This window comes from Chiloscyllium plagiosum, unplaced genomic scaffold (genome assembly GCF_037043375.1).
Source record: "Chiloscyllium plagiosum isolate Xiang-an unplaced genomic scaffold, Cpla_swu_hap1 HiC_scaffold_48, whole genome shotgun sequence".
Taxonomy (NCBI): Eukaryota; Metazoa; Chordata; class Chondrichthyes; order Orectolobiformes; family Hemiscylliidae; genus Chiloscyllium; species Chiloscyllium plagiosum.
In genome coordinates, this window is record NW_028270186.1 from 21,721,411 (window position 1) to 21,746,841 (window position 25,431).

The following is a 25,431-nucleotide window of genomic DNA, read 5'->3' on the forward strand; positions in this document are numbered from 1 at the left end:
AGGCACGGTAGATTAATTTAAGATGCGGCTGGACAGATGCATGAGTAGGTGGGTAGCAGAAGCTTACAGATGCTTAGGAATTGGGCGACAGGTTTAGACCGTTGATTTGGATCGGTACAGGCTTGGAAGGCCGAAGGGACTGTTTCTGAGCTGTAAATTTTCTTTGTTCCTTGTTCTTTATACCTTATATAATGCATCAGGTTAATAGAAAACCATGCAGGATATGGTGTAACAACCACAGAGAAAATGCAGAAAAGAATAATCTCATATGTAGGAATTTTTCATCCATGTGTCACATATCAGCAGGGAAGAAGCTGCTCTTAACAATTGTGGCAGGTGTTATAAACTGTTGTATCCTCTGCCTGGTTTTATGTGTTTGCCAGACAGCTGCTTTTATAATGATGCCAAAAATGTGGGTTTTATTCCTGGACCAGCGAAATATCTTTAGAAGGATGCCAGTCATCAATTTCTCGAATCAGCTGAGTTATGGTGATCCTTGGGTTAAAACTACAGTGTTCGGTCAAAGAGCAATCCAATAGTCTGATAGGACTGCGATGACTCTATATGTTGTCTCTCTGTTATGCTTGTATTGGCTAATGACCATTTTGTTTCGGTTGTCTGATGCATTATGCACCTCTTACCAATTCCAGTAATGTGACATCTGAATCCACGATGTTCTTGCATCGCATCCAATCTGTATGTCCATTTTTTCCGGATGGCACCCCTTAATAAGCTGTAGAAATAATTGGTAATGCTCAAGGAGCATTTTTGTTTCTCTTTAGGAATAACATGCAATCCACTAAAATCTTTTTAACCAGTTCCTCCAATATTGACAGAGGAGTCAAAGAACTAGATTTAATTGATAATTGTTTCTCATGATTTGTTTGACATCTTTGACAAAAACAAAACGCTTATCTCTCGAGGATTATGCTTTTGAATTTTCAATTATCATATTGCTTCTGATAGCCTACCCACGCTGTCAAAAACTCAAGTCTTTTGATTTTGATTACACAGAAACACACATAAATAAAGACAAAACACTTCGTAATTAAACCTCAATGCAAAACAAAAACACAAGGGATGGTTAGAGTAGCATTATTTTTATGTTTTTTTTAAATGACTCTAAGCTTGATCGCTGAGTGATGAGTAGAATGCAACAAGCATTTGAAATATTGCAATGAGCAGAAGACGGTTAGGTGTCAATATGCAAAATTGTAACGATTGGCTGCATCTGAAAATGTCCATACAGTAACAGTAATTATAAGGGAAAAAAAAACTTCATGTTCTCAATTAGGCTTTTTTTTTATCCAGAAATGGAGTTCATTGTCTGTAATATTTACTGTAAACTGCAAGCTGATCAACGACAAACAGTTCGTGATGATAAGTTCATTGTTTGTGCTCACACAAATGCTAGTTATATTAATAAGGTATGTTCTATGTCAATACCTGATGTGGATTCATCGCCTGGCAACTTATGTTCCAATATTAATGCTGAAGTTGATCACGTTACTTATTTAATTCCCGAATGTGATGAGTACTACTTGGAACAAAATCGGACTTGTACAATCAGGAAATAATGAGGAAAGCAATAACGATGTGACACAGTGTGCACGAAAAGGTAAGCATTTCTTAAATCTCAAAAAGAAGGCTTTTTAAAGATCAAGTGGCTCTGCACCTGAAATTTATCTTTTTTCAAACGTTTATTATGTTTATACTCCTACAATTCATTTCAGAAGTAATCTGAAAGGAGCTTGTAACAGATTTTTCAGCTCTTCTCTGAATTTACTCTGAGTCGCTGCATAAATACATGGGTTTAGAAAACAACTCAACAACCTCAGAAAATCTGCAGTTTCAGTGGCGATATATTTAGGGTCTGTAAGGTCACCTTGGTAATAAATGGTACTTGTCATTCTAGTAATCGTAAAACTGACGACAAATGTCAACCAAAGCAGTATAAAACTGATGGATATGGAGAATAATAAAATTATGGACTTCCTTCGGCTCTCCATCTCTGAATCGCTGTGATTTTCACTCCTGCGATTTTTAAGTTCTGTTCGGGTGCGATTTGACGCTATAATACGCTGGACAGTTAAAGAATTAAACAAGACAATATTCGTGAAAGGAAGCCAAACTACCCAGGCACTATGGAACCAGACAAAAGCTGTACCTATAGTTGAATAAAAAAAAGCCTCACTTGATCGGCAACCCCACGGCACATTGTTGATAATATGCTGAGGCTCATATGCAAACAACACAGGGATATTTTTCAACACAATGCCAATCGAGATGCTGGTGACAACAACAGTTGCAGTTCTTTGCGTGCAAAATTTTGTTTTAAATTTTTGGCAGCAGATGACTACATATCGATCAAAGGTGAAGGAGACGATACTCCAAACAGATAAATCGAGAGCAACAACAATTATGTATATAATGACGGTACAAACAGGCGTGTAGGACAGGAATAGAAGAGGAAAGTGGTAACTCAAAATGTAATACAATATTACATAGCTGCTTAGGACAAGAAGATCGGCTATTGCCATGGTGACCATATATACAGTGATACACCTAGAGAGGCCACAGTTTCGTCGCAAGAGAATTGCAAATGACATCAAGTTTGCTGTAAGATAAAAAGAGAGTGTGCAAGACAATGTATTAAAATTCCTGTATCTGACTGAAATATATGTGACAGTATCAGATGTTAACAAATGAAACGATATTATGTGATTGGCAATGTAGCATAGTTATCTATACATTTTGCTGTTCTGTTCAGTCTGCACTGAATTACAAGGCAGTCTGAAATTTCTCATGCATTTTTGAAATGAACTCTGAGTTACATACTAAGTAGATCAGAGAGATGCTTAGATGAAGGAACAGTTGAAGCTTTGAAATAACAGTAGCTGGTGAGTTTCTTTCAGACCTATCTATTTTGAAGCATTGACTAATACCTTGGACGCATTGTACATGACAAGAGATTTGACTTGAAGATTAAACATGCGAAACATCGAAGAACAGGAAACAATTCACACGGACTCACCAGGAAGGGCAACAGCTGCAAGAATTGGGTAGTAAATCTCCTTCACCAAAATAATACTTGGTTTTACCATTTTGTTTTTTTCTATGTATGAGTTCTATGATTTCTGTAAGACTCTGCCGAGTGCACTCAAGAATAGTAAAAGTATCTCATATTTGTACAGGTGTGTAATCTCCCGGGAGGAATTTCTTTTTAGGGGTGCTGATCAAAGCAATATCCTCATGGTAGTTGTTTTACTCCCCAGATACATAAGGTAATTAAATGCATAATGAAGCAAGTAACAAGTGAAAACCAGAAAATGGGACACCGCCTTATTTTATATCCCTTGAGATGGGAGTTCTTTCCAAGGAGAATCAGGTGCGTATATCTGAAAATGTCCCACAAGTCAGAAATAACCTAAATTAAAATCCGTGCTCCTGTTCAAAACTTCTGCTTTTGTTATTCAAATCGAGCGAGTTAAACTAAAGTTAGACCTAAGTAGGTTTACCGTTTTTCGTCATACTTTTGGCATCTTTTGGTCATTTTTGAAAGGTTTACTTATTACTATGCCTCAGGAACAGTATTTTTTTTAAATCCCCAAAACGTCAATGCCCTTCCTTAACTTTACAAATGTCAATGACGAGACGGATTTCATGACCGAATAATATAAGGCACCATTAGATTTGTTCTTAAAATCACTGCAGGCATAACATCTTCTGATAAATATTCCACTGAGCTTTGCAGTACCAAGCTAACTCGATTGTTTGATCGGGAGACTTGCAATGTTGGATGTGTTTGACGCACGTCTGAGGATTTGTTTATGTTCAGCAGTCTCACATGTTTTAACAATTATTTTTTATTTCCTATCTCTATTTTTTCCTCGTACATCTATGGTCAAACTTAACACAATTGCAATTGTTCTAATATTCGGACATTTTTAAATCATCCTGATTAATGGATCAGTTGCAGAACTCTTTAAAATCTCTTCCGAGAAAGAATGATTCCTAGCTTTGTGAAATCACCAAATCATCGTGACAATGCAAAAGAGGTCTAGTCATCCCATGATTCACAAGCTCACTGGGAAAGTTTAGTTAATATAGCAATCCTTCCTCTTCACTATAACTTGGTAATTGTTTCTATTTAAATAATCATCTAATGCCCAGTTCAATCCTTCAGTTGATTTTCTCACTTCTATGTACAGTATTTAAATTCCAAATGACTCGCCCGTTAAAACATGCTTTCTCACTTCGCGTTTGCTTTTTTTTTCAAACCCTGTAGAACTATGCCCTCTGGTCCACGATCATTCTACCAGTTGGGACAGATCACCATATTTAATGATCTGAGTCCCGAATGATGTCTTTAATGTCTGACAGCATTCATTCTGGCCTTCTCCTCTGCCTGAAAAGCATTCCTACTTTCTGTCTTGAGTAACTTGATGCAGCGGGACAGCACAGAATAATGCCAGGTTATTCATAAATAGAGAGATACATTTTGAATTTTGTACAGGTCTGGCAAGTGCGGGACGGCGTGGTGGTTCAGTGGTTGGCACTGCTGCCTCACAGCGCCCGGGACCCTGATTCAATTCCGTGGAGTTTGCATGTTCTCCCCGTGTCTGCGTGGGTTTCCTCTGGGTGCTTCGGTTCCCTCCCACAATCCCAAAATGTATAGTTTTGGTGAATTGACCATGCTCAATTGCCCGTAGTGTTAAGTGCAAGGGTAAATGTAAGGGAATGGGTCTGGGAGGGTTGTTCTTCGGAAGGTCGGTGTGTACTTGATGGGCTGAAGGGCCTGTTTCTACACTGCAGGGAATCTAAGTATTTCTCAAGTTTCAAATCAAGTAATCTGTACCCATATTTATACTCAAACTTAAAATAGTTAACTTGTAAAAGACAATTAGTTAATCTGACGACGAATCAAATACTGACAGCAAATGATAAATAACTGTCCAACCTCTAAGAAGTGGTATTTTAATTTTTCTGTCCATTGACATTTCCTGGGGTAACGAGACAAAAAGTGTCACCCTGGAAAAGCAGAGAAGGTCAGGCAGCATCGGAGGAACAGGAGAGTTGACTTTTTTTTCATAACCCCTTAATCAGCCATGCAGCAACTGCAGTACTCAATTTCTCCTTTTCCCGGGGTAAACCAGTGTACATGATAGGCAGGGCTTTCTATTTCCAGAATAATATGAGTCTAGAGTATTTCATGAAACCACTGCTAAATGGAAAATCTGGCATTAGAGAAAATTCAGTACAGTAGGGAAAGGAGGATTTCTTTTGTTTGATTTATCCCAGTTATTAGCGAATTTTCTTGTTTCCATTCAAAGCAGGAGTCATAATGGCATTTGCTCCAAAATAAATTGTAAACTAAAAGATTCAATACTGGACCTGCCTTGGGCAGGTTGTTGCTACAAAATGCGTCATGGTGTGAAATCCCATTTAGCTAAAGAAGTAAGTAGGATTTTGATCTACTGAACCGTGTTATGATTTCCTCACAGTATGGACAATCAGGCATCAGGCATGCTTTGCACAATCAGTTCCTGGGAGCAGTTTCGCCTTTTTTCAGATTAGCAACGTCAGGAACGGGAAGATAGATTGTCGGAGAGATATAACAAATTCAACATTTCGCTATACAAGGACCAAATATATGCCACCAGGTCATTCGAGTCTGCACCACCATATAACACGATCATGTTAGATCTGAATTTAACCTGCAGCTCATATTACTACATATTGTCGATAGTACATCATCTTTTTTGAGTCGCTGCCTGGAGTTGAACAGCAATGTTCAAGAAGGAATTGCGGCCGGAGAGGAGACACGCTCTGATTGCGCAATTGGTAAACGCTAAAGGGAGACTGCCTGAAGCAAAGAACAGATGATTGTGACTGGAGGAGTAAAGGTCGAACTGGAAGACCGTTTTTGGCAAGGAGCATAGGATGAGCGAATCAGTTTGGCCGGTTAGTAGGAGGAGGCTGCTGAGAAGAATCCAACCCAACTCACTTACTTGTTCAACAGTTGCAGCTCTTTTCTCACCAAGCTGTCATAGAGTTGCTCAGAGGGGTTTAGCGCATTTGGAGATCGAAGCTGCTAGCCTGTGATTCAAATACTCTGAATCCGTCAACATATCTCCCCATCTTTCTAACTTTAGCCTAATAACTATCCTCCACTATCAACCTTTGGTCCTTTCTGTCAACTTTAATTACTGGCTTGGGGAGAAAGGGGGAACTTTGGCTAATAATTCAGGTTGTTAGTTTGTAGTTTGTGAATTTTTATCAAGCCATTCCTCGAATTTTGTTTGGTGCCTTTCACTGGAGGAGTGAATAGTTATTCTTTTTTTTCATAAAGTAAACGTTGTCAGAAGTCTTGATAATATGTAGAACTCGGGGAGAGAAAATTTAGACGCACGTCAAATTCGAATAGTTCATGCAATACAAAGAAAATTTCATTAAGTTACGTACCAATGGTTTTCCTCTTAGCGTCTGATCGAGTGGTTAATTCGGTGTCGGTTGGATGAATTTCTGCTGTGCCTCCCAAATTACCCCAGAAAATCCTATCAGTGAAGCTCAACCATTTTGTCTGCTAGCTTCCCATTCTGATCCATTCTGGCCAGCTCCTTCCTTATGTCTTTGTTTTTAATTTCCCTCAATTATAAAACCGTTGCATCTGAGTCTAATTTTGCCCTCTCAAACTTCGGGGTGACTTCTACCATATTGTAGCGACTGCTCCAACGAATTTGTTCATATTAAGGTACCTACCCAAGACTGCTTCATGGCACATCACGGAATCCACAATTGCTTGTTTCTTCGTGTGCTCTGTTACTAGTTGCTGCAAAACAAGGTGGACATTCTACGAATTCCTTTTCTTAGTATCTACTGTCAAATCATTTTTCCCAGTCTACGAAATTGAAGGCCCTATGAGAAAAGTAGCAGTGTTACTTTTATGTGCATTTTACAGTCTCAACTCCACATATAACGTCTCCAAGCCTTACAACTGTATATAAAATATATAACATAGAACATAGAACACTACAGCCCATCAGCCCTCGATATTGCGCAGACCTGTGAAACCAATCTGAAGTCCTTCTATCCTACACTGTTCCATTATCATCCATACGTTTATCCACGTCTCCTATCGATTTCACTTCTCACTAACAAGGCAAACCGACCCTCTCTGTCCAATTGCTTGTCCTTTCCATAGAATGCATACCCTTGGAAATTTAGCTCTGAACCCTCACCCTGTTTGAGCAATATCTCTCTGATACTCACGAAATTATATCTATCAATTTTAATCTTTGCTACAATCTCATTTACCTTGTTTCGTATACTGCATGCATTTAAGTACACCATCCTCAGTGAAGTATTGACCTTTCTTATGATCAAAGAGAAGAGTCAGAGCTAGTACTATGAGGATGTATTTAATTGGGGAAGGGGGAATTATCATGCAATTAAGCTGAAACTGGGGCGCCCAAACTGGGAGCATATGTTCTCAGGGAAATGTACAACAGCAAAGTGGAAGTTGCTTGGGAAGCACCTGCTGATAGTGCAGCATAGGCTTGTCCCATTGAGGCAAGGAAGGCATGGTAGAAACTTGCGTGACAAAGATGTCGTGCATCTAATCAAGTGGAAAAAGAAGCTTACTTAAGGTTAAGGAGGTAGGGATCATACAGGACTTTAGAGGTGTACAATGTAACCGTGAAGGAACTGAAAAATGGACTTACGAGAGCTAGAAGGAGGCATGACAAAGCTTTAGCGGGTAGAATGAAGGAAAGTCCTAAGGCATTGTACACTTACCTGAGGAACAGGAGGATGGCCAGAGTGAGGGTAGGTATCATTCAGGAATAATGGAGGGTAGTTTTACATGGAGTCGGAGGAAGTAGGGCAGGTCCTTTATGTATATTTGGCTTCAGTATTCACTACTCTGAGGTACCTCAGAGAACATCGTGAAACAGACCGATAGACTCGAACAGGTTGAAGTTAAGAAGGAGGATTGGCGAAGACTTTGAAAAACATGCGGATGTATAAATTCCCTGGGCCAGATAGGATACATCCGAGGTTATGACCGGAAGTGAGGAAAGAGATTCCTGCGCCTTTGAAGATCATCTTTGCATCCTGACTGTCCATTGGTGTGCGAACACGTTATTAGAGGGTGGTAATTGTTATTATCTTGTTCAAGAAAGGGAATGGGGATAATCCTGGGAATTGCGCCTCAGTCAGTCTTACGTCTGTGATGGGTAAAATATTGGAGAGAATTGCGAGAGACAGGATTTATGATTACTTGGAAAACCACAGTTTGATTAGAGATGGTCAGCATGGCTTTGTGAGGGGCCGGTCATGCATCACATGCCTTTTTGAATTCTTTGAAGATGTGATAAAACACGCAGAAGAAGGCAGAATAGTCGAGGTGGTGTACACGGATTTTAGCAAGGCGTTTGGCAACGTTCCTGATGTAGACTTCTTCAGTAAATAAGGAGGCATTGGGATACAGGGAAACCTATCTGTCTGGATACAGAATTGGCCGGCCCACAGAAGACAGAGGGTGTTGGTAGATGCAAATTATTCAGCATGGAGCTCAGTGATAGTCGGACTTCTACTCTTTGTGATTTTTATAAATGACTCAGATGAGGAAGTGGAAGCTTTGTCAATGACACGAATTTTGATGGAGTTGTGGATAGTGTGGATGGATGACGTAGTTTTCAACAGGGCATTCACAGGACGCGCAGCTGGGCTGAGAGGTGGCAGATAGAGTTCAAACTCGAAAAGCACGAAGTGATTCACTTTGGATTTTCGAATTTGAATGCAGAACACTCCGTTAAATGCAGAAATGTTGGCAGTGTGGAGAAGCAGATGAATTTTACTGACCTGTTCGATGGTATTGTTAAGAAGGCATATGGTGTGTTTGCTTTCATTAGTGGTGGTGAGGATTGAGTTTCTTAGCCAAGAGGTTATGCTACATCTCTACAGAGCCCTGGTTTGACCATACTTGGAGTATTGTGCATGGCGTCTGAGGAAATTGGGGAAGCAATAAACAAATATTTTTCATTAGCAATCACCCTGTAAAAAGACAATGTTGTCAAGGGGAATGCTGTGAAACAGGCTATTGGACGAAATAGGATTGAGTTTCGCAAGGACAAGGTTTCAGAAAATCTGGGAAGTGTGAAAACAGATAAATCCCATGGGTAAAATTGGATTTATCTGATGATTCTCTGGGAAGCCAGGGAGGAGATTCCCGAGCCTTGACTCTGATCTTTATATCGTCATTGTCTACAGGATTAGTATCAGTAGACTGGAAGATAGCAAATGCTGTTCCCTTGCTCAAGAAGGCGAGTAGAGAAAACCCTCATGATTATACACCAGTGAACTTTATGTTGATTGTTTGTTAAACGTTAGAAAAAGGTTATATGGGATAAGATTAACAACTTTCTGAGATAAGCGCCAACCTCTGATATCTCCCTGAAATCTTCTTCCAATTACTGTTAAAATTATTCCCCCTAGTGATAACATTTCAACAATGGTAAAACATCTCTGGCCTCCATTCTATCTATGCCTCTCATCAGCTTGTATACATCTATCAAGTCAGCATGCACCCTTCTTCGGTCCAATGAGCAAAGCCCTCATTCCCTCGACCTTCTATCATGAGACATGGACTCCAGTTCAGGTAGTGTTCTGGTGAATCTCGTCTGCATCCTCTCTAAAGCTTCCACATTCCTTTAATGAGGCGACCAGAACTGAGTACAAGTGTGGTCCTACCGGCAACTTAATGTCGCGACTCTTAATATCAGTCCCACAGCTACTGAAAGCCAACACACCATCAACATAGTTAACAACCTTACCAATTTGAGTGGCAACATTTTGGGAAGTAAGGACGTGGACCCCAACGTTATGACACGGGGGAGAACGCTCTGCTAATTTAAGCACGACACAGGGAGAAGCTCCCCTCATGCCGTAATCTGTTAAATTTAGACAAAGACATTTCAAAGGTCACTATTTAAAGTAAAAGTTAATAATTGTATTTCATAAGTCCAACAGAGAATATTAAAACCAACAATTATTTGCAGCTTCTTTCTGTGATAACTATCTCTTTCCTCCCTACCCGCAATACAAGTCCGATAAAAAAACGATTGAGATGTACAAAAAATGTAGTTTTCAAACCAGCCAGTTCTGAATGTTCTCTTTGTACCTTCCTGCATAGATTTTCCTCCGTCGTCTTTTCTTCAGTATTCTGCTTCACAGGTCTTTCATATGACCAAGTACATTTCAGAGAGCTTTTAGGCTAGCAATCTATACTTGTTGTTTTTCTTGGCAGTTCTCTCCATAACTGTTCAAAATGTTCGGTTCATTACCAAAACCTTGCTTCGTTTCATTGGTCTGATGTTGTCAAAATACTAAATCCACATTTGGCAGAAGTTTGGTATCTGGGGGATAATTTAACCTGATTGGACGAATTTGAAGTTGTTTTCATATTATGGCACCTCAGCTACACAATTAGTTTCACAATCAGGTATTACATTTTAAATTCTTCCAGCACACTGTGTGTCTCCCTGAGTCCGTGCCAGCTTCCAGTCACTCGTACAGGTGCAGTACACATCTACACCTTCATAACACTCAAGATCCTTCTTTTCCTCCACACTGCCAAGATTCCTGCCTTTAATCCTTCATCTGCATTCACAGTTGATCTTCCGAAATGAATCTCTTCACATTTTTACAGGTTGAACTCGATCTGCTATTTATCAGCACAGCTCTCCAGCCAGTCAATGTCCTCCTTCAACTCACAATAGCCCTCCACACTATCCATAACTACACCAACTTTTGTGTCATCGACAAAATTACTGACACACCCTTCCACTACCTCATTCAGGTCATTTTAAATAATCACAAAGATCAGAGGTCCCAGAAGAGATCACTGCAGAATTCCACTCCGAACCAAGCTCCGGGCTGAAATACCTTCCATCTATTACCACACTCTCTCTCATATGGGACAGCCCATTCTGTATGCAGACATCGTGTTTTCTTCTATCTCATGCCTCCATACTTTCTGAATGAACCTATCATGGGGAACCTTATCAAGCACCTTGCTAAAATCCATATGTACCAGATCCACTGCTCGACTTCAGCAATGTGCTTTGCAACATCCATTCATTATGAAACTGCCCCAGTTCTTCCACCTCTAAATCGAAATGCCCTCCACTATCCGTGATCGGCCCTACCCGATCACTGGCCATAAGTGTAGTACACCTTGGAGATTTCGATAATCATAACTGCCAAGGTTTTGTTATTCCCATTCTCGCTCACCAAATCCACTCTTCAGTTCCTTCCTGGCTACGTTGTAAAGTCTATAGTCCTGTCTGATCCTTGCTTCCTCAATTTTAAGTAAGCTTCCTTCTTCCTTTGCACTGAATGTTACACATCTATTGTCATACAAGGTTATTCAACCATCGATCCCTTCTTTCAGTTGAACAAACCTATCCAGCAGTATCAGCAAGTGCTCCCTCCACATTTCTGTCGTTCCTTTACGTGACAATATCTTCGCCCAACTTATGCTGCACAGTCCTTGCCTAATACTACTGTAATCCCCCTCCCCCACCCCAATTAAATACTTTCCCATAACAGCTGCTGCTATCTGTTTCCATTACTATAGTAAAGGTCTTGGAGTTGTGATCACAATCACCGAAATGATCTCCAAACGAGAGTTCTGACATCTGACATAGTTCGTTGCTAAACAGCAAATTCAATGTGGCCTCACCTCTAGTCGTTCTATCTACATATTGAGTTGAGAAAGCTTCCTGGACACACCTGACAAAAACTGCTCTGTCAAAACCACTTGCATGAAGGAGATTCCATCAATATCAGGGAAATGGAAATCACCCAGGGCAACAAACCCGTTAATTCCAAACCTTTCCAAAATCTGTTTCCAATCTCCCAATCAGCTCACGCACGCCTCCGTTACTATTGGGGATCTTTAGAAACCTTCCAATGAAGTCACTATTCCTTTCCTGTTTCTGACTACCACCAATTATGTCTCAGTAGACAAACCATCCTCGACGACTTTTTTTCTGCAGCTCTAATGCTATCTCTGATTAACAATACCATTCCCCAATCTCTTTTACCTCCCTCCCAATTTCTTTTCAAACGTCTAAACGCTGGAACATCCAACAAACATTCCTCCCTCTGTGATATCTAAGTTTCTGTAATGGCCACAACATTGTGACTCCAGTTTAAGTTCATTAACATTATTACTGGCACTTCTTTCGTTAAAATAGACACACTTAAAACAATCACACTGCCCTTTCAACTGTCTACACCTCCTCATAAACTCTCTGCACGCTGTATCCGGCTGGTCACTGCCCATTCGATCATCTGATTTGTAACTACTTTAAACACTCAAAAAACCTATACAGAGCCTCCTGCCCAGGATATTTGGTATCCTGAGACAAGTCACATCCCTGCAGATATGATCCATATATCTGAAGCCGTCCCTCCTAAACCAGCTCCGAAGCCACGTGTTCAAATGCATTTGCTTTCTGTTCTTAGCTTCACTCGCCATTGGCACCGGTAGCAATCCTGAGATTCCTACTCTGTTTATCCTGCTTTTCGGCTTACAACCTAACTCTTTTCAGATCCTCATCATTTTTTCCTAGCTACGTCATTGATACCGAAGTGTGAGATGAATTCTAGCTGCTCACGTTCCTCTGAACAATACAATAAACTCAATCCGAGACAATCTTGACCCTGGAACCCGGGAAGCAACACACAAACCAAGAGTCTCATTTACGACTGCAGAATGCCTGATGTGTTCCTCTAACTATTGAATTTCAGATGAATGGTTTTGTTTTCAATCATCAGTTCACTCGTGTGAATGCAAGTAGGATGACTGCGTGACTTTTTCCCGCATTCACTGAAGGTGAATAGTATTGATCAAGTCTAAGTTCTCCAATATAAATGCAGGTGTGGTAACGGAACGTATCTCTTCTTGCAGTCACAGCAGGTGAGCAGTTTCTCCCAAGTATGCGTTCTCTGGTGCTCACATCACCTGGAAGACTGTGAAAATCCCTTCCCAACACTTCGATCAATAAACGGTTCTCTCCACTGTGAGTTCCCTGGTGTGATTTTAAGTTCGCCAACTGAGTGAATTTCTTCCCACACTTAGAAGTTGAATGCAATTTCTCCAGTGTGAGTTCTGTGATGTTGATGCAAGTGAGTTTATGAGCGAATCCCTTGCTACATTCAGGGACAACGATTTGTCTCTATTGTGAGTTAACTGGTGCTTAAGTAAAGTAAATGACCTCGTGAATCCCATCCTACAACTAGAGCAGACGAACGGTTTCTTTCTAGTGTGAGTTCTCTGGTGCACAGATTATTTGTATTTCTGAAACAAAGTCTTCCAGCAGTCAGAGCAGGTGAACGGTTTTTCTCCCTGGTTTTACGACACGGGGTCCACCCTCCCGCTTATTTTAACACAGCAACCCAGAAAAGATATATCCCGTACAGTAATCTGTAAAGATTAGAGAGGCCAATAACTATTTAAAGTAAAATTTGACAACTTTATTTCTGAAAGAATACAGAGATTGATTTACTGACAACTATTTCAGCTCCTTGCTCTACCTTATCTTCCATCTTCCCTTGTATAAAACTGGTCCGATTAAACTCCCCATTAAGGTTTACAAAATAAACTTCTTCTCGCAAAACCAGGCAGCTTTCAGTTATTCTCTCTATTCCTGCCATCTTTTCTTCTTCTTGGGGACTCTGGTTCATGGGTTACTGATCGACAAAGGTACCTGTAAGAGAGCTATTTTTCAGGCAGTCTTGTTTGGTGCCTTGGCAGTTCCCCTCCCAACTGTTCACTTTTCCCATGTCTTGTACCCACAAAGCATCGGACTGTGTCATTGACTTTTCAGACTATCAATATACTAAACTCAAACTTGATTGGAATTTCCTATTTTCTGGTCTTCATTTAAATTGGTTGGCCAAATTCGAATTTGCTTTTGTCTCATACCAAATCAGCCAGTGCTATCTTTTCTGAACCAAATGTTACATTGTAAACTCTCCAGCTCTCGGTATGTTTGCCAAGTCCTTCACTCTCTTGAAGGTACACTACACTTCTAACCTTGATAACACCTCCCTAATAAGTAAAACAAGAACCATCATGATGAAAATATTACATCAATTTTCTTTCTATTCTATTAACACATTACCCTAACATGCAAATAACGTAACATTTTTCTCCATATGTTGTATGTGTGTGTGTGTGTTTGTGTGTGTATAAACCGTTAAATACACACAAATCTCTTCTAAACTCTATAAGTTAAATCCACGGTTACATTCTTACGACAGACAACATGGATAATTTATAAATTAAAAGTCTGTAGCATAAGACTCCAAAGGAATAGTCTTATACTCTTCTCTTAAAAGCTTTTTAAAAATGTAAGTGGATTGCGATCCGCGTTCAACCATCTCTGATACATTGTTCGGGATATATGCATTAAAATGTTTTAAGCTCTGTAGCAAACTCAATGGTTCCTTTTCTGTTGTGGAGTGTATCCTCTGGTGGATGTTGGTCTTCTGCGAAAAGTAACCAACTGGCAGTTAAATCTCATCATCATCTTCACGTAGCAGTCCAGCTCCAACTCTAATGTCACGAGCATCCATGGTGACTTCAAAGGTTTTTGAAAGGTTTTGTGAAGTTAAAACGGATTTGGTGGTTGACATGACTTTCAAATGATTGCTTGCCTCCTGGCATAGTTGTGTCCACCAAACCTTTGTGTTCTTCTTCAGCAAATCACTTAACCTTGCCACTACACTGCTGAAGTTGGGAACAAACTTCCGGCAGAATCCCCTGAGTCCTACGAATCAAAGGACCTCTTTCTTCGATTGTGGAAATTCCTCGACGACTTTCGTCTTCATGTTCCATCGTTCAACCTTTTGTAACTTTTATGATGTTGTGCCCCAAGAACATGAATTCAGCTTTTGCGAGTTCCGTTTTATTTAAGTGTATAAACAGTTATGCTTCTTGTCTTCGTTCAAAGAGCTCTGCCAACTGTACAACCATGTGATCTTTGCAGCAGTCGCTCAAGATCACTACATCGTCCAAATAGACTACACAGTTTGTCAATTCAGCCACAACTTTGTTCATGAGTCTTTGGAATGTAGTGGGTGTGTTCTTCATTCCAAAGGGCATCACTTTATGCTGATACATCCCATTTGGAGTTACAAACACAGACATTTATTTCGCCATCTCTGGTTAAGGCACCTTCCAGCAAAACAACAATATGTCCAACTTGGTGATGTAACTGGCTTGTCAGAATTGGATGAGTCTGATTTTTTAATGGTGTTGACCAACCGATAATCCACGCACAATTGTTTAGTACCGTCCAGTTTGGGAACTAAGAGGATCATCAAACTTCTCTCGGTCTGCCTTAGTTCGATGATGTCCTCGTCGTACATGGCCTCCACCACCATCTGGATCTGTCTGGCTCTGAAAGGGTTAAACCGATAAAGGTGTTGTTTTACCTTAGCAGTATTCCCTCCCTTCATGTACAATAGCATTAGTTCTTCATATCTGATTCTTACATATGTCTGTCAACTGAAGGAACAAATCTTTAAACTGCGTTTTATGCTCCAGAGATACATAGCTCACTAACCTATCCCACTCCTCGGAGACTTGTTCAGTTTTTAATCGATTTTGAGGCACCTCAAAATACACATCATCTGGATATGATTTCTCAACCTGCGGGGCAGTAATGAACACCTGTTTCTTCAATGCTTTCTCTCGAGTATGATACGCTTCCAACATGTTCACATGACATACCCAATACTTTTGTCTTCTATGTGGCATCTTTAATAGCTAGTTCACCCCACTCAACTTTTTCTGAATTTGACTGGGGCCACTAAACCTGGCTTTGAAGCGATCACCTATCACTGGTAACAGGACTAACACATTATCCCTTCTAGAAAATGTCAGAGTCTCTGATCATTTAGCTACCACCTGCTTCATTGTCTCTGTGTCCTATTTTGGTGCAGTTTAGCAAACTCACCTGCTCGCTTTAATCTCTCCCTTACCTCCGATACATAAATTACGTGTGAGATCTCCGACTGTGGTCCTGTCACTATTTTTTCCAATAAATTTCAATTCATGATCGATTATTAACTCAAAGGGAGTGAAATGAGTTGATTCTTTGGGGGCATCTCTAATGGCCAATAATGCGAATGGGATACCATCATCCCAATCATTCGGGTAGTCCTGACAGTATCCTCTCAACATGTTCTTCAGGCTCTGTTGCTAACTTTCCAAAGCACTATGAGATTCAGTATGATACTCCGTGGATTTAAAGTGCTTTGTACTTAAGCTATCCATAACCTCCTTCAACAACCTAGCAGTAAACGTTGACCCTTGGTCTGACTGAATCTCTCTGGTTAGCTCATACCGTGTGAAGAAAGCTGCTAACTCCTTTACCATCTTTTTGCCTTGATACTCCGCAATGGAGATGCCTCCAGAAATCTGGTAGGCACATGTATTATAGTTAACAAGTAGTGGTCCCCACTTTTAGTTCTTGGGAAGGGACCTCTACGCTTGAAAGGTTCTTCAAATGTATGAATTGGCAACAAAGGTTCTGGTTTTATAACTGCATGTGGCTTAACTACTATTTGGTATGTATGACACGGACAGCAAAAGTTAACAACATTCTTGTGCATTCCAGGCCAATAGAATGTTTCTGTACCTTTGTCTGAGTCTTTTGTAGCCCGAGGTGAACTACTCCAGGTAGTTCATGTGCGATCCATAACAGCTTCGGTCTGTATGCTGCCAGCAACACAATCTGATGCACTTTGGCCCAGTTCCTCCCTGCACTGACCAACTGTGGTCTCCATATCCATTTTAAGACTCTCTATTGCAGATAATAACCCTCCTGAATATTCTTTGCCTCATTTTCAGAGTATGCAATCACATATATTTATTTTATCATCTTGTTTTGCTGTTGCAAAACTCTTACCCTTCCAGGACTGAACACTTTTGTCTGAGCTCTACCTGTTCGGGGTTTTTCCTGCAACATTACGTAAAATAGGGTATCTACTGACTGAACCTCAACTCCTTAATCTTTGTCTTTATTTCTCGCTTTGGGCTGCGACTTAGGATAGTGGGATTGGTATATCGCAAAGTCTGGGAAAATATCAGGATATTTCTGTTCTAACTCCTCAGTTTCTAGGGCATCCTTAAGGTACTCCACAAAATCATTCCCAAGAACAAACTGAATTTCTGGAACTATCACTCTTTCAATCAGTCACACTGTATCTTCGCCAGTCTTGATTTGGCACTTCAACCTGATTTTATATAGGCAAAAGCTAAATTATATCCATATAATCCCACAAATTTACACACTCTCATGTAATATAACAGAAAGAGTACATATTTTGTCATCTGTTACTATCAGCGACAGGTCAGATCCTGTATCTCTCAAAATTATAACTTGATGCCTTCTTCCCCTTTTTTTTTCGGAGTAACGTTTACCCAGATAGGCGAGTTTTTCCATATCCAGCACCTACCAAAGCTGTGCAGTCTCCTCGGCTCTTCTTGGGTCTACGTTACAACCTCCATTAATGTCACGGGCTTAAATTCTACCACATCTTTTACCACACTACCCTTCTTTAACAATCAGCACTGTGAATTTACGTTTCCCACTTTAAGACAGTGGAAACACCGGCCGCCTTTTACCTTCTTGCAAACCTCTTGGATTTATTTTTTTTATCCGGATGTAAGTTCTTATCAGTGCGACAAATACCTCATTCGCTATGCCTTCCAGTTCAATCTGAACTAGCATTACCCATAAATCCATGGACTACATCTTCTGCTGAGTCCTTTTTTTCAAGTGAAATAAAGAAGGCTTCAACATATTTCTCAACAAAATGTGACAGAACTTTGACGTTTCTGCCAAATCACTACCTTCTCTTTTTATCTCCATTCTGTGAACTAAAATGTGCTGATTAAGTCTCAACTTCTGAAGATCAATTACTCTCTCTTTTTGCTCAGCCATGAACTTTCTGTCTCTTTCTTTTTCCTCTCTCTCTCCCCTTCTCCCCCTCCCTCTTTCCTCTCTCTTTTTTCTCTTCCTTTCTTTACATTCTCTTTTTTCATCTCTCTTTTGCTTTCTTCGCCCTCCTTCCCTTTCTGTCTCCCTCTCTCATTCCTCTCTCTCTCTCGCTTTATTTATCTTTGAAGGCCATGTTCCTCGATAGTAATTTAATCTTTTCTACCTCTACTGCACTTGTCTGTTTCTATGACACGCTTAAGTTTTTGAGTAATCCCCAACTTTTTCTTTTGTCCTTGGTTAAATCCAAATCTAACGTATTTGTTAATTCGAAAAGACTGTTATGACACGGATTAAAATTCCTGCTTTTTTAAACCCAGCAACACAGAAAAGATTTATTCAGTGTATTCCTGCTCAATCTTGCAATCAACCCTCTCCATTTCTTATCCAAGTCTCGATAATGCATATTTTCTCATCCTGCTACAGGCAGTATTTTTAAATTGAATGGCTGCAAGAACAATTGCCATCTAAGTAGTCAGGGATTTTTATTCTTAATTTCCTCCAAACAGTTCAATGGGTTAGGAATAGTATATATGGTTGCCTCTGATACATTATTCGCAACGTTTATGATGAAATGTAACGTCAATTCCAACCTCAAATTCTCCCTCACAACTGTCGAATCTTTATGCTGATGAAGGTTCAGTTTCCTGGCGAAGTACCCGATAGGCCTTCAAACTTTCTCATTGTCTTCCTGTAACAGTACAGCAGCGACACCCACATCTCTCACACGGATAATCACTTTGAACGGCTTCACGGAATTAGGTGTGGCTTGTACTGGGGCAGTGGTTAACACAACTTTCGGGCTGTAAAGTGCCTTCTGGCAGCCCACTGTTCAATGAAACGCCTTGCCTTTATTTATTCATTCAGAGGTTGGAGCAGCCACACTGCTAATATTCTATAATAATTTCCTACAAAATTTCCTAGAAAACGTACTTTTTTCCAGGAATTGTAGAGTGGCTTGTTATTGTCGATGGTATGGGAAACTCCCCAGTAACAGTTGTTTTTGCATTCCTGCTCTCTGGGTTGTACCTAACAACACATTTTCATTGTGCGTTTTTCCCAGTCAAAATACTTTTACAGTATATTCAAATGACACACTCTGTGAGATATCTTTGTCACCGGACTCCTTATCAAATAGTTCACATCACATATGAGCGGCACGGTGACACAGTGGTTAGCACTGCTGCCTCACAGCGCCTGAGACCCGGGTTCAATTCCCGCCTCAGGCGACTGACTGTGTGGAGTTTGCACATTCTCCCCGTGTCTGTGTGGGTTTCCTCCGGGTGCTCCGGTTTCCTCCCACAGTCCAAAGATGTGCAGGTCAGGTGAATTGGCCATGCTAAATTGCCCGTAGTGTTAGGTTAGGGGTATGGGTGGGTTGCGCTTCGGCGGGTCGGTGTGGACATGTTGGGCCGAAGGGCCTGTTTCCACACTGTAATGTAATCTAATCTAATATAATCTAAACTCAACCTCGTTTCGACTTGAAAAAGTCGACAAGACCTTGCTTTTCAAGGTTCATCTATCACGGTAAGTAAATTGAACTTTATTTACAGCAAAATTGTGAGTTTTTGAATTCTTGTTTGATTCCTGTTTCATTGTTAGCTGTGACACTTTTAAGTGCTGTCTAGCCAACTCCCCCTCTCTATTTAATCATTCCATAAAATCTGTCACATAGTCCAAGTATGTGGTCTCTGCATTCAGATCCACCAGTTTCTGCTCAATCAATTTTAGTGATCCTCTCACTTCAAAATCTAATTCAAATAGACGGAATTTGATTGATTCAATTGACGCATCTCTGATCGCAAAAAGCACAAAAGGAATTCCTTCATCACAGTCATCTGGATAGTCTTAACTATAAGTCCTTAACATGTTTTTTACTGTCTGATGCCACCTTGACCAGCGCTCCATGCCATTCTGAATGGTATAAAGAAACTTTGAATAGCTGTATCCCTAAGCTGTCCATTTATTTGTTTCAGTGGTTCTGCTATCTGTCAAGCTTTTATCTTAATTTCTGTCTTATATTTCTTAGTGCTGCAGCAGTAAAACTTTTAATTTTGTTTCATTTTCAACAGGTTTTTGAAATCATTTGGTATTCTCCAGGCTATGTGCCTAATTCGTAGAATTTCTTATGAATTTACTTGTAAACCTAATTCATGCATATTAAATGTACACTATTAATGTCCTGGATTGAAGGGTACAGTGCGAGTCAATCTGTTAAACTGTCTAATTCTTTAAAGTATCAACATATCTAGCACATTTAATGTGCGAACTGAATTATCTCAATAAAAGAACACTTGCATCCTATAACACGAGAATCTTGTCCTGTCAGCGTAATTTCAATTGGGCAAACCTTTTTTTTCAGAATCTACACAAAATAATGTCAAATCAGAAACAGATTCGATGTTGCTTGAAACATCAAAAACATCTTCGGAGACAATGCATCTTCAATTCTACATTATTTTCCATAACGAGACTTGGCAGTTTTTGGGATTTTACAATTCATAATACGTTTCATGACAGAAATTTCACGAAGATTTTTCAATCTGTTTTCTTTTTCAAACGCAAAACAAATATATTGCTAATTAACTTGAAGGATGTCGCAACTTCAAAATCCCCCTGGAGATCCCAACATTTATAATTACAGGACTCTCGAATATGCAATTCAGAGTTTTATACGAATGCATTGTCTTCAGGACCAGTCGACAAGCAAGTACGCTAAAAGAAATGCTCGACTTTTTTTATAGTATCCGGAAAGTATGGTATTTGCTGCTTGCAGTTATTGGAGTGCCTGGTAAGTGTTTATCTGTACTGCTCATCTCCTCAACGTTCTGTCTTGCCTGAGTTCTGTTGATATATGTGTCAAGATGGCCACTAAGATCTCGCACTGATGAGAGAACTGAACTGTGCGTCTCCGGAATAGCTCAACATACCGTGTAAATCAATTTTGGACTTAATATGTTTTCTTGTAATTTGATTGGCGAAGTAACATAATGTCGCTTATCATTTCAACTTCATCTTTGGTTCTTAAAATAAATCTGCGCTTTTATACCAATATCGAAAGACAAAATGTACTTTCTTTCCTTGAGTTTTCAGTGTTAAGAAATTGCCATTCACTATTTTGCCGAATATCCTGCATTCTCAAATCAGATACATAATTCATTACGGGTCGGTCAAACAATGGGTCTTTGTAGATTTGTTTTGACTGGGTGAACCAGGATGACCATGTCCAAATGGATTTAAACTGTATGCATTCAACCAATCGAAATGGAATATCAGAGAATTCCCTCTACAGTAAATTTCGATCGAAGTATGACAGTAATCAGTGTGGATGCAACTAAGCAATCCTGCTAAACATTCAAATGATTATTTCAGGAAACTGAGTCCTCCACTCTATTTACTTCGTTTCTTTTGTTTCTAAAAGACTCAACTGCTGTCAAAGACACAGTTTTTTTTTTAACCAGTCATGAAGATATTTGACAATGTGTGCAGAGAGTGATGTTGTTCAGTGTGGATTGAATTGAACCAATAGAATGCAACATGCACAATTCATAGATGGTTGAGGAGCAGAACTGAGCTGCAACGATGTGAAAGAACAACTTGAAACGATCACAGAGTCTTTGAGTCCTGCAGCATGGAGACAGGCCCATTGGCTCAAACTGAAACATGAAAAACAAAATGTCTATCAACGCTAACATTATTTCCATGCACTTGGCCCGTATCCTTATATTCCTTTCCTATCCATGCATTTTTCCAAATGCCCCATAAATATTGTTAAAATACACGCTTTAACTACTTCCACTGGCAGCTCATTCCATATTCTTACCATACTCTGTATTAAAAAAGCCCCTCAAGTTCCCTTTTATTCTGACCTTTCTAACGTTAAACTGATGCCCTCTAGACCTCGATTCCCCAACACTGGTAAAAAGATGGGAGTACATTGACCCTATCCATGCTTCTCATGATCTTACACACCTCAATCTCCTATGCCTGAAAGAGAAAAGGAAAAGAAAATGAAATTGATGAAAATCTTAGCAGGTCTGGCTGGCACCATTGGGAATAGAAAAAGCTCAGTTAACATTTTGAGGTAAAGATGAATCGAATATCTTCTCTCTCCTTGCCAGTGAAAGAACTTTGCAATCATTAAGATTTCATGTTAAATGATATACATTCAGAGAATAATTTTTGTCCTTCATCTCATTTACTATGCCATCCATCCACTGCGTATTCTTTGTGTCTTATGATATTTCTCTGCAGCAAAAGTTTATTTATTAATTTTCACACCTGTCTAACAAGCCTTACACACCTTTTCCTCCTTTTTTCATTCCTCAGGTATCATCATATCTGTTCCACTCCTCACCGATGAGAATAGAGGTTTATTTAACATTGAAAATACATTCATCCAATATTACATATTCTCCTTTGTGCTATTACATTGTAAACAGCTCTTCAATGGATGGTTTCAATTACTTTTTCTCTGGAACTGATTTGCTTTGTTTCCATGTTCATGCTATCATGTACTGTTTGTTGTTGTCAATGATCTGTGAGCCTGCATACTTGGAGCATTGTTTTGACATAACAAAACATTTAAGGTGTGAAAAGAATTTTCATTTCATTCTTCATCTCGTAAGCCAGCATTGCATGGCTCGCTTTATTTCAATCCATGTTTTGGAATCATACTTTCGGAAATTGCATTTGCATTTTCTGTGTTTCACCTGTGATTTAACTTTCTCACGTACTCTTTACATTTTTTAATTTTTGTAATTGTGCATCTACGTCCCTGAACTATGCTGTGGAGCAACCGTGATCGCGTGGATTTTCCTTTGTATGCAATATGGCTTCTACCTTTCCACCATTCTGCGGTAAATGTTGGAACTGGTTAGCAATGGTGGATTATGTCATTAAATCCTCTTGCTCTGAGATTAGTATGAAATCTTTATGTAAAATTCTGTTGAAGTTCTTGAGCAAATTTATTTATTTATTTTGCAACCACTCTTTTAAAGGATGCTTAAGATGAATGCATAAGAACTCCTCTTAACTACTTGTTGTAGTTCGAGATGGGTGTTTCTTAAAGATGCCTGCAAGAATTGCAAAATCTATAATTATTGATAATGCTATTTCAAATCTAGGTATAATGTCAGCTGTTCTTTAGTCTGTGGACACTATTCAACTTTTACTATCGTTGTTTATCAACATAATGATAGTTCTGCTCAATCCAACAACTTCGTTTTGCATGAATGGAATTTTTCTGAATTAGAATTCTTGTCATTTCTTTTACGTTAAAAGTTGTCTTCCACATAAAACGTTGCCAAGTTTTTTTGGTGCATGTAAGTAAGTATAATTTAGCGGTTTGTTTTTTTCTCTCAACATTTTTCACACTGAAATCTTATCCTTTTTTTAATACTAGCATTAGTTTTACACAGCCAGCGTACCTGCCTTCCTTCTGTCCGCTTATGCCCACTCATAATTTTAACTACCACGGCAGAGTTTATCATATTCTTTAGGGAGTTTAGATCAGAGTGGTGCTGGAAAAGCACTGCATGTCAGGCAGCATCCGAGGAGCGGGAATATCGACGTTTCGGGCAAAAGCCCTTCAACAGGAATAGAGGCACGTATCCTCCAGGGTGGAGAGATAAATTGGGGGGGGGGGAGATGCTGGGAAGCAGGTAGCAAAGAGTGCAAATCGGTGAATGGGGATCGGGATCGAGGTGATAGTTCCAGAAGGGAGTGTGGAACGGATAGGTGGGAAGGGAGATTCGCAGATAGGACAGTGCTGATCTAGAAGGTTGCAACTGAGGCAAGGTGGGGTGTGGGGAAATGAGGGGAAATTCTTTGTCAAATGAAAAGATCATTATAATTAAAATGGGTTGAATCCTTCATGCATATAAGCAAAATGGTTTTCAGAATGGGCAGTCATGTCTTTAGTGTGGCGGATGTTTAGTTACTAATTCCCAGCGTTGCTTTTCCCCTTGTTTTGCAGTTAATTTGGTGGCTGTTGTCATTCTCTCTCGTGGTAAGTGCGGACTCTCTACCTGTACCACGCAGTACCTGGTGGCCATGGCAGTGGCAGATCTATTGATTATTATATTTGATGTCATGATGAAGCGACTCAATTTTTACTATTTCCCAGGATCTTGGCTGAATGTCACCTACGTCTGTACTGTATTTAGGGTTCTTACTCATGTATCCACAGACTGGTCAGTCTGGTTCACTGTCACTTTCACTTTTGATCGATTTGTGGCAATTTGTTGCCAGAAGTTTAAAAGTAAGTACTGCACTGACAAAAGTGCTGCCATGGTGCTTTCAACAACTGGCGTCCTGCTAGGTTTAAAGAATGTTCCAATCTACTTCTTATTTGAACCAGGAGAAATAATCAACAAAGTACCATGGTTCTGTAAGATAAAACCAAGCTGTTATACTGAGTCCGGGTGGGTGGGATATGACTGGTTTGACACAGTATTAAACCCATTGCTGCCATTTGTATTAATTCTCCTGCTGAATGCTCTGACAGTCAGATATATTTTACTAGCTAGTCGAGTCCGTAAGGGACTGAAAGGCCAGAGCAATGGAATGAATCGCAGTGACCCAGAGATGGAGACAAGAAGGAAATCTTTGGTGTTACTTTTCACGATATCCAGCAGCTTCATACTTTTATGGTTGACATATGTTCTGCATTTCTTATATTATACCATTACAGGAATGAATCCGAGATATTATAGCAATAACATTTATGTTTTTAAAGAAGTTGGATTTATGTTACGGATTTTAAGTTGTTGCACAAACACGTTTATTTATGGAGTGACTCAGTCCAAATTCAGGGAGCAGCTTACAAAAGCAGCGGTTTATCCATTTAAATCAATTATTCAGCACATTGACGATAAAAACAAATGAACACACGCCATATCAATGTCTGCATGCTTCCAGTGGTTGATGTAATATTAGAACTATTCTTCGATCAAACGAACAGTGTCACATATGGAATGGCTGAGTGAATGACCTAACAACCACAGTAAATAGGATGCGACAACATTTTGAAATCTGACAATTAGTTTGGAAGAGTGTCATTCATTTGTTTTCCACTGGAGTTATTCCGTGCATGTCGAGTACAATTTTTTAAGACAACATGCGTGTTCTAGTTGCAAAGAAATAAACTTGCATGAGCCAATGAATAGAGCTGTTTGTTAATTGAATACATCACATGTTAAATAAATTACCTGACCATTCGACTGGCTTTCAGCACATTCCTGTGGTTGCCTAATTCACATTTTAACTACATACTGAGAAAAACATATTCCTGCATCAGGACTCTTCAGAATGCATTCTATCTCCAAAACCCTAGTTTTGGCTTTTACCT

At 39.7% G+C, this 25,431-nt stretch overlaps 1 protein-coding gene across 1 annotated transcript; it reads left to right on the forward strand.

Moving 5' to 3' along the window:
• Window positions 1-20,804: 20,804 nt before the first annotated feature.
• LOC148135744 (putative G protein-coupled receptor 139) lies at window positions 20,805-24,968 on the forward strand. Its single transcript, XM_087984399.1, has 2 exons — window positions 20,805-20,871; window positions 24,058-24,968. The coding sequence occupies exons 1-2, from the start codon at window positions 20,805-20,807 to the stop codon at window positions 24,966-24,968; spliced, it is 978 nt and encodes a 325-aa protein (XP_087840525.1).
• Window positions 24,969-25,431: the final 463 nt, after the last annotated feature.